At 38.2% G+C, this 13,589-nt stretch overlaps 2 protein-coding genes across 5 annotated transcripts; both read right to left on the reverse strand.

Annotated features, from left to right (window-relative positions):
* Positions 1-1,328: 1,328 nt before the first annotated feature.
* Positions 1,329-8,212, reverse strand: LOC307029524 (dynein regulatory complex subunit 4-like). 3 transcript variants are annotated; one of them, XM_079665612.1, is made up of 11 exons: positions 7,999-8,212; positions 5,515-5,610; positions 4,593-4,790; positions 4,253-4,453; positions 4,080-4,134; positions 3,781-3,983; positions 3,450-3,605; positions 3,257-3,337; positions 2,923-3,126; positions 2,762-2,827; positions 1,329-2,665 (listed from the first exon to the last, which is right to left on the reverse strand). In XM_079665612.1, the coding sequence occupies exons 1-11, from the start codon at positions 8,044-8,046 to the stop codon at positions 2,594-2,596; spliced, it is 1,380 nt and encodes a 459-aa protein (XP_079521738.1). In that variant the 5' UTR covers positions 8,047-8,212; the 3' UTR covers positions 1,329-2,593. The 3 variants fall into 3 exon arrangements, with proteins under 3 accessions (XP_079521738.1, XP_079521737.1, XP_079521739.1); XM_079665611.1 differs by having other exon boundaries at positions 2,923-3,132; positions 7,999-8,211; XM_079665613.1 differs by lacking the exon at positions 7,999-8,212 and adding an exon at positions 6,219-6,327 and having other exon boundaries at positions 2,923-3,132.
* Positions 8,213-9,148: 936 nt separating this feature from the next.
* Positions 9,149-13,589, reverse strand: LOC307030574 (transcription factor E2F5-like). 2 transcript variants are annotated; one of them, XM_079667078.1, is made up of 10 exons: positions 13,339-13,589; positions 12,745-12,916; positions 12,034-12,143; positions 11,769-11,924; positions 11,584-11,627; positions 10,673-10,737; positions 10,265-10,568; positions 9,629-9,676; positions 9,461-9,505; positions 9,149-9,367 (listed from the first exon to the last, which is right to left on the reverse strand). In XM_079667078.1, the coding sequence occupies exons 2-10, from the start codon at positions 12,913-12,915 to the stop codon at positions 9,258-9,260; spliced, it is 1,053 nt and encodes a 350-aa protein (XP_079523204.1). In that variant the 5' UTR covers position 12,916; positions 13,339-13,589; the 3' UTR covers positions 9,149-9,257. The 2 variants fall into 2 exon arrangements, with proteins under 2 accessions (XP_079523204.1, XP_079523203.1); XM_079667077.1 differs by having other exon boundaries at positions 12,745-12,919.

The following is a 13,589-nucleotide window of genomic DNA, read 5'->3' on the forward strand; positions in this document are numbered from 1 at the left end:
GACTTACAATTGAGCCCTGTGCAAGTGTGCAGCAGCCGGCTCCCAAGAGTCAGACCCCTGTCTGCGGGCTTGAAACCCAAGAGGGCCCAGTGAAAGGGCCCCCCCTCCCTCCACTTGCTTTAGCTGTATGATACTGTGGCCTGCACAGGGACAATAACATCCTCCTGTATTATTGATACCACAGGGAACAGCGATCACTCATCGCTGCAGGGCTCGATTCACTACAGGAATATTCAATGAGAAACCCGACCCCCCTATACGTTTCTCCTCTCTCTGCTGGAAACTCAGGCAGGGAAGAAATCTGCTGGTGAAACTCGCTGTTGAGATTTGGGTACTTGCTTTGTCTCCAACTGTGTTGCCTCCATCAATGGAAAAACATCAACACATCAAATGACCCCATTAAAAATAAACCTCAACACAACTCCCTTTTACAACGATAACCATTAGCATTGTATATAGTAGTATACAAGTTTCCAACACAGCTTTTCAGCAATCAGTTTTTTCCATTAAATCTAACAAGGAACCTTAAAGGTGGGGTAGGTAAGTTTGAGAAACCGACTCAAGATACACTTTTTGTTATATTCCATGGAATGCTCTTAACATCCCGATAGCAATGAATATCTAAAGTGCTTTGACAAAAAATCCATTAAAAAATGTCATCTGTGGAAGCCGTAGCGCTGTAAAAAGCACGACCTATCATTTTAGCCGGCCCGGCTAAAATAACTGGATGGCCTACCTGCCTGTCAGCCTTCCATCTGTGCACCTACCCCACCTTTAATCTCGAAGTTGTTTCCCCCTGAAATAATAAATGATATAACATTTTGTTATAAGGAACACAGGATAAAAATTGTTTCGACCGCAATGAAACAGAAGGAAATAACTACCACTGCACTTATTGGCTGCTGTTATTACTTTTCTTGGAAACATTTTTATATTATTACCAAGGGTTGTTAAATCTTAGTTTCCCCTCAAAGAAAAGGCATTTATGTTAGTATATATACTTAAATATCAAGATTTCAACCATAAGGGTTGCAGTTCCAATACATAAAATGCTTCTTCGCTATTGAGATTTTTTTGTGTCGAATACTAATATTAAGTTTGAAATTCAATCTTTTGCTACAGTAATTTTTCTTTCCCAGATAAAGATGTTCCTAACGATTTGAGTTTAAATGAATGTCATAATAGATAATTATGTGAAGCACATTGTGATTTAGAATTTGACAGATCAGTCCCTTAGTCATATTTGTATTTGTTTGTTAAATGAATGTTACCTAGTGTTGAGAATGACCTGTACTGTTTTCCAGAGTGATGATGAAAGCCAAAATCATGTGTTTATTTATTCATCCAGAGAACACAAGAAGCATAATAAAGACACAAAAGACAATCATCTCTGTAATTATGAGACACAATGTTTAAAGAGGTTTTAGGTACTATATATGTATTACATTTCCTCTAAGCCTGATATAAACCCATCACTTTTTAAGTGCAGACAGATTGCACAAATGACCAAAATAGAGCAGATTATCCCCAACAGAAAATGTGTTTTGAGGAAAATGCTTTTAAAATGTTACGTATCCCTGAAAGATGTGAGCTGTTAGTTGGAGATAAAACTAAAAAAATAACTTTATGTCATCCCCAGAGCTTAGTTCATACTCTTGACAGGTAGGGAAATTGTTGCACATTGCAACTAATTTAGTTTTTCTTAACTTTATATCAGTTTAGATTAAGTGAAATGGATGCAAATCTCCATTAGAAGCTAAATCCAGTGACTCATTACAACTGCAAGTATATACTACTACCACTAGTAGTGAAAACTAAAATGTTGGACCCAAACTGAGCTAAAACCAGAATCTCTTTTACCAACCTTTCTTTAAACATTCACTTAGGATGCACATTTTCAGTAACTATTTAATCCTAGTTTCATTTATTATATCAATTTGTATATACTTCTGAATATCTGGCCTGACACACAGGATAATAAAAATGTACTGAATCCATAGGAACCATTTGCAAAAGGATCATAAAGAAAATAATATAATCAAAAAGACTATACTTAAACAAACTAGCTAAGAAATAAATGACATAAGACTTTATGTGTAGAGGCACGAGGTTTTCCTTTAGGAGTAGCTTTTAGATACTATTTTTGGTCTTTGACAATGACTTTAAGAAGTCAACTAAATCGACAAATTAAGGCATTCAAACTTTTATGTGTTACACCGTTTGCTGGTCTGTTTGAAAACTACAACATTTCTGCAGTCGTTCTGCAGTTATTCCTCTCTGCCTTCGGAGGGCAGTGTGAACCAAGGGCACGATGGACCTCTTAGTCTAAACCGAGGGTAAACTCCTATCTGTTCATAACTACATTATTCCAAATATATATTTTCAAATTAAGAAAACATGATGGTATTAATTGTGTGTCTGTATGAATATAAAATATGACAAAGCTGTCAGACAAATGATATCAGAGGCAAAAAAAAGAGATGATTTGCTGTTAACTCTTACGGTGTATATTACTTCCCATTTTTGGGCAAATCCAAGTTCCAAGTCCTGTTAGAGACTGTTTCCCGACAAGACTGCTCTCAAAGGGTTTAACTCAAAGCCCCTCCACCGAGACACGGAGAGATCTTTGCTTTGCTTCGTAGGTCAGCAGCAAATCCTTACGAGCCTGCCGGATACACGTGAGTATGAACAGCAAGACAGCATCAAAGTGAATATCATCATTTGTGAAATATGCATTTCAGTAAATAAAGAAATGACTAACCTTGGAAATCTGAGCTCTTTTATTCTGTAACTTCTTGATGGAATTATTACTGGAGTCAAGATATTCCTACAAACAAAAACATGTTACTGTGAAAGTATTGTACAAACGTGCAATGTATGCAACGTGCATGATATACTATATACTGTTAAAAGGAAATGCACCTCAATTTTGTTAGTGACCCCATTAATGGCAGTTTGGTCCATGTTAGAGGCAGAAATCACAGAGAAGAGCTGAGCCTGCGTCTTCTCCACGCTCTCTATGAGGCCTTCCAGCTTCAACTCCAGCAGCGAGCTCTTCAGATTCACTTTATGCTGCACCTTCTGAACGTTCTCAGTGAAAGTCTTGATTAGCTCATCCCTCTCCTGCTGAAGCTGAGTGACGTTCACACACAAACAAATGCAAAAACATTCACATAAATACCCAAAAGAAATCAAAGCATTTGACCCACATTCAACATTTGAGCTACATGACAGCGCAACTCAATTTCAATCTTACCTTGCTGAATTTCTGTTCCATAGTTTCACATTCCCGTTTCAGATCATCCAGCTCATTCTTTTTGAGCTTTTCATTGAAATCCTGTCAAAAACAGTTTCAAAGATTGACCTTGTGCCCATGTACAGTATGCTACACTTATACTGATTAGGTCACTGGTATTAACACATGTCAACGATCCTTGTAACTAACAAACCGTGTTCTTTGTATAGTTATGGATTTTTTTCTCCTTTTTAACAATTTGCTCTTTGACGTTGGATAGAAGCTCAGTGAGACGTTTGTTATCGTCCCAAAGATCGGTCAAATCCTGTATCTTCTGCTTCTGTTTGCACTTCATGGCTTGTATTAGGAGCTAAGAAAAAACAATTAAACATTTCATGTAAATAAAACAAAACCTGATAATTGTTTCCACTTTATAGAGTAAATCAATAAGTACTAAAAGAAAAGCTCATCATCGAGCCTGAACAAAACATCTGAGATGTATTTGCCTTCAGTCTGACAAAGATGCATAATGCGTCAATAAATACCTTGACTGTATCGTTCGTATCCAAATCCTGAGGCATGCTATCAACGAGAGCTTTAGCTTCCTTAAAGGTTTGGTTGTGGTCTTCTATAACAGTGTTAATGTGTCTGTTCCAAAGTGCTTCTCTCTGACTGGTCTCTTGTTTCCTCATGTTGTACAGCTCTAATGGCAGTGAATCCATCTTTTTCTCATACTTGGCTTGGATTCCTACTCAATTAGTGACAAAAAAAAGACAGCTCCAATTGAGTTTTTACAGCACTGGGTGACGCATTCAAATCAAAATGAGATTCGCTTTTTTTTTACCTGCGAGTTTCTTCTCCAAGCTGTCCCTTATTTCAGCAATTTCTTCAGCATTTGTCTGTTGAAATAACAACAAAACTGATGTTTGCTTACTTGTTTAAATAAATGAGAGTAAAGAAAAATATTCCTTCAACAGATCTTTATGTGTAGCAATAACAAAAGTTTGAACTACAAACCAGATCAAGTTCCTTGACAAGGTTTTCATTATCGTGTGCCTGCTTGTCGACCATGATGGCCTTCATGTCCTTATGAAGCTGAGCCTCTAGCTGTCCTTGCTCTTTTTGCCCCGCCTGAGTGGAGACTAAAGCATCTGCTCTCAACTCAGAGATGGTGTTCTGATGTTCACACAGGAGGTGCTTCATCTTCTGCTTATAGACCTGGTGCGGAAAATGAATAAAATGTGCTTTAATAAAGCGATTCAGTAAGAAATGACCTGCAATATGAAGGGAGGTTTCTTCCATAAAAGTGATCTGTGTTAGCATGTAGAGCTGCAAAACACGTGAGTAATAACTTCACCTTGATCTCTACTTGGTGGCGCCCTTCATCCTCTTCTATGTCCTTATCAAAGTTCTTCCACTCAGCCTTGACCTCCTGAAGTTGTCTTTCTGTGATCTTCCAAAACGAGTGGATTTTGTCCCTCTCGAGCTGAAAGTAGTTTCTCTCTTCCCTCTCTCTATCCAGCTCCTCTCGAAGGCGCACAATGTGTTCTTCCAGCTGAAATACAGAAATATATTTTAGTGAGGGCACATCTGAGCCAGACAGTGTGGATGAGAGGTTGTTGTTATCCCAAAGGGGCAGATTATCTATTGAACATGTTAAAGTCCAATTTGCCGTTAAAGTGAGCTACTCAGGCTGTACAATACAATTTACTAGAAAAGCATGCTGGCTTCATGGATGTATTGCTAGCTTGCAAACTGCAAATGTGAACGGATGTAGTAGGACATCCTGGTACTTTTGCCCCAAACTCAGGGATGTGAGCTTGACAGGCCTTTAGTGGGATGGGGGCTGTGACGATAATGTGACACGGGTACAGCAGTATCCAGTGTTAACTTAACCCATTCTAGGGAAGTCAGGATATCTCTGCCCGCGCTGCAGGTTTGATTTGAACCACTCTGTGTCTTTTGGAAAACCTCTAGCAGCTGTATGTAAGTGCAAGTCAAGCATCCCTCAGCACTTTCAAACAGACACACACACACACACACACACACACACACACACACACACACACACACACACACACACACACACACACACACACACACACACACACACACACACACACACACACACACACACACACACACACACACACACACACACACACACACACACACACACACACACACACACACACACACACACACACACACACACACACACACACACACACACACACACACACACACACACACACACACACACACAATCCAGCTCTGACCTGCTCCTTGGACATCTCATCTTTGGAAAGGCCATCAATAAGCGTGGGAGTAATCGCCTTTGGAGGCTTTTTACTTGATCCTTTCTTCTTGGGTGGCTGTAAAAATTCAAAACATTAGAAACTATTTAAAAGTGATTCACAGCATATTTCTTAAACATTGCTGAATGAATGTAACGTTAATAACAACCAGTAAAGTAACTCGTTTTTATTAGTATGTTGAGGTATTTATACTTTTCTTGGGGATTTCTATTTTTTGCTACTTTGTACCTAGCTCACTACAATTAGGAGTGTACTTTTACTACATTAATATAAGAAAATAATACCTTTAATTACTTGCGAAACACTTTAAAGGAGTAAAACTCACCCTGCAGCTTACAAAGATATTAAAACATGCTCAACCTTTACCATCTTTGATAGCACTTAAATGAATCAATAATTATCTTCAAAACATATAATATACTATTCTAAAATTGGCCAATCTGCATAATGACTACTTCTACTTTGGTACTTTAAGTATATTTTGATGTTTATACTTTTACTTATGTAATATTTAAATGCAGGAATTGTACATGTAAACAGAGTATACTTTTTCTAGCAACAATATGATGTTCAAAGCGATAGTTGCTAACGTTAGCTGTTTACTGTATCGGTTCAGTGCAAACCTACATGGTTGCTATAATTATGTTAAACAACGCTTTACTCACCATCTTATATTGCACCACCTACTCAGATATAAGGGAAATGTTTGGTCGTTTTGAGAAGCTAGCTAGCATAGCAGTTAGTACTCAGGAGAGTCAAGCCTTTAGTTTCAAACATGTGTTGCCATAGTGACAAGAGCACGTTGTAATCAGCGCGATATAGATAGTTATAATGTGTTCCCTCCAGGAGAGGGCGAGCTGCACCTGCAGTGAAGCAAGACATAAACACCACACTAATATTTGACAGCAACAGTGGTGTATAGGCCTAAACTGTGTGCATTTACTCAAGTACTGACTTTGTTACATTTTGGGGGACTTTACATTGAGTATCTACATTTTGTTGCTATTTTGTACTTCTAACCCGCTTCAAATCAGAGGTAAAAAGTGTACTTTTACTACACTACATGTATCTGTAGTTTGCAGATTTTGTGAAATATAATCAACACCGTTAGGGAATAATTTGCCTAAGTATTCAACCTTTGACACAGTTCATAATTTTCTCCTCTCACTGTCTCCTTTCCCATGGCATAGATCAGTGGTCACCAACCTTTTTAAGCCCAAGATCACCGACCTCGGCCTAGGTGAAAGGCGAGATCTACCTATTGCAGAATTGAGTGAAAAAGACGGCCCAGACAATGCTTCCAATTTGAGGCCTTTTATATAGGCTAAGTGCATCTGAATTAATGTTACAATGAAGGCTCCATAATCAGCTCACGGCATATAGGCAGGGGTAAAGTGCTATTGGGGGGCGTACCTCACCTCCTCTAGGGGGGTCCTCACCTCCTGTAGGGGGGTCCGGGGGGATGCTCCCCCGGGAAGATTTTTTTTTAAATATTGAAGTTGAAAGCATCAATCTGGTGCACTTTGAGAGCAACATGAAGAGATCTATGGATACATCTCTCAGCACCCATATGAAACAGAACTGTAAACAGATTTTCTTTTTCTTTATGGATATTTTACAAATCACTCCCCTTTTAAACTGTATTCTTGTTTTACTGCCATATAGTATTTCATACCTGTTTTTCATGTATTCTCTTATTGTTTGTATAACTATAATGATCATATGAAGGTGGGCATGCCGCGGAAATAATCTTTTGAATAATTTGTGACAAAACCGTTCTAAACACTAAAAGTCCTTTAGCTCACCTGAGCCCCTCAGTCTGACAGGAGAGGACTCTCCGCAGCTTGTTATGGAAACAGCTCCTTAAGTCCGTTAGTGCAGCTAGCTAACCAGATGCTAACATCACGGTCCCTGCTAGCACAGGTCCCTCTCTCTCCCTCTCTCTATCACACTAAATGCGCTATTGCCACACACACACAGAGCCAAGCTTGAATGACACAAGCACACATTTATTTCCATGCAACTCTCTGATTGGTCTGGTGTCTTGCCTCTGTTGCGTTCACTGAACACGGGAAATGACACTCCTGCCGTCGTCTCTTGTGTCATGATGAGGTTCACGTAAAGCACGGTTAATGTATTATATTATTGAGGTGTCTCAAATATACGTCAATGAAGTGGCACCTGCTAACGGGGTGGTGGATGATAGGTTTACATCTAAAAACGTATTTTTCAAACATTATTATCTTAATTTTGTTACTTTTTTTTTTAACGGTCCGCGATCTACCCGCACCACACTCGCGATCGACCGGTAGATCGCGATCGACTGGTTGGCGACCACTGGCATAGATCTAAGGCCTTGGATATAGTTGCTATCTCTTTTAAGGAGGAGCAGCTTGGGCGCATTGTTGTTGCTAGTCTATGAAAGAGCACAAGCCGCCAGTTTACCTTTTCAGGGATGAAGGTTCCCTGACCCTGGCGCGCATTCTTTTCCATGGACGAGAGCTCAAGTTAGATTCAGGGTCCATATTTGTTTAGTCTAACTGATGAAGAATGATGATTATTACACTCCGAACTAGATAAAACCTCGAGTTACAGAAAGAGTTCTTCAGAATTGGTTTGGCAACCGCTGTGTCAACTCGTGACACACCCCCTGTCTTGTGAACTCTTCGGCCGTAACTCCAAATAAACCATCAGTGTTTGACATCAAAGCTCCAACTCTCCTCGTGTCTCTCTGAGTCCTAACTCTCCATTTCTTCAGAAGTTTCCCTTACAAACACTAAGATAAGACTTTAGTAACATGGAGTAAAATCCACAAGCTACCCTGCCGCGTACAAAGTAACACACTGATAACACTTTAATATTAATAATTAGAATCAAAACATGTCATTTATATTAAACTGAAATGGGCCATTCTGCATATTAACTACTTTTACTTTCGGTAATTTATGTATATTTTGATGCAAATACTTTTGTACTTTTACTAGAGTAACATTTGTTGTATTCTTACACTGGTACTTCTACTTTCTAAGCACTTCTTCCACCCCTGGACAGCAATCAACAAAAAACTCAGCTGGTGAGACTGGAGTGCTTGATTTGAGTCAAACTTTTTGACCCATCTTCCAATAGAAAAATATAAAATCATAAATACATGAAATTACCTTAAAATTAGTTGAAATTTGCCATAATTTACTTACAAGAGCTGAACAGTTATTTTATTCACATAAATTGTGGCAGCAAAACTGCAGAAATAAGTGCACTGTATGTATGTAAAATCAAGAGTTCTACACATGATGGATTATCAATTGGCGAATACCATTGCACCTGCATTTGAATCTTTGCTTATTTCAAGTCGCTTTCTTCCTGGATAATACAATTACTCCATATTCTTTTACTTTTTCTGATGGCATTGACTAGATTCTCTAGTAGGTGTAGTTCATTCTTATCAATAGTTTGCCAATGGGCATTCAGTAGTTACCTGATTCACGACTGTCTCAGTTTCTTTATACAGCACCTATCAATTAAACAATTCTAGGAATACTAATTTCAATTTGTGTTGGATAATGTTGTTAATAAAGCAAATGAATTGGAGACAATATTCAAAATCATATGTTTTTATTTGTAAATAACCATTTAAAAACAGAAAACTATGTACATTTTCAAAGTATAATGTTTACTTGGGGAGTCCTTAACACAGGAGTTCATGGTCAAACATTGAGCATGGGGACGTCAAAGGCATCACAGAGGCCTTCCCTCTGATCCAGATTGTAAGCACATTCGTTTCCAGATGGGGGCGGAGAGAGCAGCGGGGAAAAAGCTGAAGCGCAGAGGCAAATGTGATAATACAAATATCAATACGTGATGGATATGACTATTAAATATATGAAGTCAGAAAATAAAGTGCACTAACCTTCTGAGGCCATAAGCTCTCTGATCAGATCTGCGCCTATTACTTCTATAAAATGCGGGAAGACATACTTAGTTTATACATTCTTATAAAGTCAAATACACTTACATAACAATGTAAAGAATATAAACACACTTTTTTTTAAATAAAGAATTACATCAAGGAACCCACCTTTGGTTGGGTTTATTAGGTCCCGCAGTTCTTTTGATAAATCTTGCACTGAATAAAAGATGTTAAAAAACATGAATGTGAACTGAAAGAAACATGCGTGAATGATTTCTTTTTGTCCAAGAAATAATCGATAATCATCACAGAGAAAGAAACCGCAGAACCAGCAACCACTTTGATGTATAAAAAGATAAATGGTTTTCATCTGTCCAAAAAAGGAAGAGCTTTGCTGCTGCATTATCAGATAACTTCAGATAAGGAGAACGATACCAAAAGCTTTAACTCTTAGTGTACCAGCAGTAGGTTGGTCCAGTCTTAGCCTGACGATTGTTATGAATAAATAAAGTCCTTAACTTCATATTAAATGCACTTTTAAAACATTTGATCTAAGAGCTATCTGGCAGAGTTCAAGCATAAACGTCATTTAAAGTTTCCATTTTTACAAAAAACGCACTACAGAAATTGTTTTGTAGAATTTTTTCAGCACTCTAATACGCACTTTGAGAAACTGATGGTGATTTTCAAAATGTTATAACATTATATAGAACAAACCACTAAACAAGTAAATAATCGGAAGATAAATCGATATGGATAAAAACGTGTTGCAGCATTGGAAATTGTACCAAATAAAATACTCACATTGAGATGCACCAGTTCGGTTTGGCTGAGTGTTTAAACATGACGATGACATAAGGTGTCGGATCTTCTCTGTGGCTGCCCTGCTTAATTTGTTATTAGCTGAAGCCTGACGCGGTTTGCTACTGCTTCCTGTATCGCCTGACGTGGACATTACTGATTTTGCTCTCTGTAAAACTTCTTCAGGCGGCGGGACTGGCAGTACGACAGGAGCAGAGCTGACAGAGAGTTTGTTGAGAAGTACGACTTCTATCGGCCCATTGATGCTCTTCAGATGAATCTGGTACTTTGCTGGGCTGTTCTGGACCTGAAGAATGAAAAGTAGGCAAATACCCAATTGTTCCATGTACCGTACATTTAAGAAAGCCAAAGAGAAGAATCTACAGGAGGATCCAGTAATGCAACACTTACAGCTTTGGGAATGGGAACATCTAGCTGTGTTCCTATTGGTGCTCGTACTGCCAAAAGAGTATTACCTGAGGACAGAAGAGGGTGAACATCCTTTCAAATGACGATCATTTTCTCAGGTCTTTATATATTAAAAATAAAAATAAATTTGAGTGGGCCTTATTCGTCTTAAACTGCAACAATATAAGCTGTTGTGGCAATGCATTTTGGACAGTGTTTGTCCAGCCGTTTTAATATCAGTCCAACTAGTAAATACACTAAATTGCAAAAACAACAACTAATTTTGAGCTGCAACATGCCCCGATAAAAAATATTGCTCTTTTACTGTTTTAGTTTTTATCCTGGATTAATCTAGGACAGTGTTTCTCAAACTTTTTCATACCAAGGACCACTTAACCAATAAAAAAAAACACTCCCGGTCCACCTAACTCCACAAATATCCAAAAACACATCATTTTTCTAGAACAGATTACAAATCGCCTGAAAATTGTATATCATGCAATCAAAGGTGAAACTTAAGCTCGCTCCATTGCGGAGATATTCCCGCAAGAGTGCGGAAAACTTAAATGTATTTATTTATTTTAAATGTGAAATTTTACCAATATATTCACGGACCACTAGGGGGCGCTCACGGGCCACCAGATTGAGAAGCACTGATCTAGGACTATCCAACATGTCCTCAAAAGTCACCAATGTTAACATGTTTAAGTGGATATTTACATTTAGAAGGTTTGAATATACTTGTAACGTTTCATCTTTTAAGGGTTCACACAGATGGATCTATCAGTGAAACGCAGATAGAGGAAGAAATGTGCCGCAGATATATTGTTCAAAAAGTAGGTCATGGACTTCCCTTTTGCTTGGCTTATTGATGGAATAAAAACATGCATACAAAAAAAGTACCTGTAACTTACCACTGAAGCAGTTGCAGAGATCTTCATGATTCACATAGGTCAAAGTTGATTTGAGTCAAGGTTTAAATTAAAATACAATATTATATCAGACATCTCATTTTTTGTTTAAATGTTATTGTTAAAGCAGAAGTAATCTAACATTTCCTACATGACATCAATTTGCAATTTCTTTGTCAAAAGGATATTCGCTGCAGTCCTCTCTCGTGTTCCTGGCGCTCTGTTCCACCCACTGCTTCTGCTGGTCCAACATGGATTCCATCATCTCCAAATCCTCCACCTCGGACTTCAACTTGAATAGCTTGTTGCTAAACACTTCTTCATGTTGTCCTGTAATGGTACCCCTATTTGAGAAAAAAGCAAATGTTTTATTTATTGTCACATATTTTGCCCCACACTATTTATACACAGAAGATCCAAAAGCATGCACACAATTTAGAGCTAAAGACTTACTTCCACTTCACAGTGCTCTTGGAGATTTTCACAATTAGACCAACACCCTCCAGCACATTTGTGATGTCGTAGATTCGCCTTTTTTGACCGACAGCCAGGACTCTGATAGCCTGAAAGAACACAAATAAAGCAAATTGACCCTTTGTTTGTAGATTATCTTAATGTTGTTATATTAGTTGACCTCTTATTCTGTATACATTTGAAGAGCCTTATTTTGGAAATGACAAGTGTTTTTAAGATAGCTTTTGGAAAAAACAACTAAGCACTTTGTCTTGTTCAAAAATATATTTTGTTCCAATTTTATTTATACTACGATGTACATTTAACATAAATGTAATCAAACGAGTGATAATCCTGTGTTATGATGGAGGTTGAAAGCACTTAGCTCATGTTTGAGCAACTCACTTCAAATGCTGCATTGAGGCTTAGGTTTCTTAAAAAAGCTAGATAGATAAAAAATATGTTCATTAAATTACACATTTGGTTAAAGTAGACAGAAACAATGAAATCTTTACAGTTACACATTTCTGACAAAGCATCACATAATATAATTGCAAAAAGGCGTGGTTTCCCAGTGCACATTGTGATCAATTACAAACGTGGATGTAAGATATATTGTTTTAAGTGTTCTGTAGGTAAGACCAACTTAACATTAATTTCATTAATTTATCAAATAATGGATGTTTGTTTGTACCGACCCTGTCCACTTACATCTCTGAGGTCCAGTTCACCACCCTTAGCTTCTTGTAACAATCTCACAAACTTTACAGCGAGCATATGAAGGCTCCTCAGACTCCTCTTGTATGTAGGGATTATCTCTGGTGTTGCGGTCTCTACATCGGGATCATGGTCTGGACTTGGTGGGCTTCCCTGAAGATCCATTCTGCTGAGCGGGAGAGAAAAACAAATCAAAAACAACAATCACAAATCAGCCCACTTCACACAACTGGATACTATTTTGGGATCGAAATGAAATCTTGTCAGGGTTTCCCGTATGAGCAATAATGTGCAGTTATATAAGGATTCAACTTAATTATTTGCAAAACATTTGGTGAAGAAAAACCCTTTTCACCTTCACTTTCAACATGGTTAATTTCTCTCTGGCGCAGATTTATTATGAAAGGGTTTCACCGGAGACACTCAATTACGGTTTGTGTACCTTTTTGTAAACCCTAGGTTTTTAATTTGTTGTATAACTAATTAAGTTCTTCGAAGAAGCGCTAACACCTGCATTCAAACATATATTATAGTCTCTACATGATATCAGCGCTTATCTTGAAAGTTAGGATAGTTAAACAGTTTTACCTGGGCTGTTTCTGGATCAGCGGTAACGGGGGTCCACAGAGCTGCTGCTGCTGCTGCCAACACTACTGGGCTAACGTGTGGAGGACGACAACCGATGGTCATTAATTTAAGATTCAAACTTACCAGGGAGGTAGCATCTACCCTCTGTTTAAATCCAATCTGAAGCCAATGTAAATGATAATGTCCGATCTTTACTGATAGTGAACCCCGACAAACCCACTGTTGGGCGCGTATTTTTCCCGGTACTAGCA

Source organism: Notothenia rossii (assembly GCF_949606895.1).
Source record: "Notothenia rossii genome assembly, chromosome: 2".
Taxonomy (NCBI): Eukaryota; Metazoa; Chordata; class Actinopteri; order Perciformes; family Nototheniidae; genus Notothenia; species Notothenia rossii.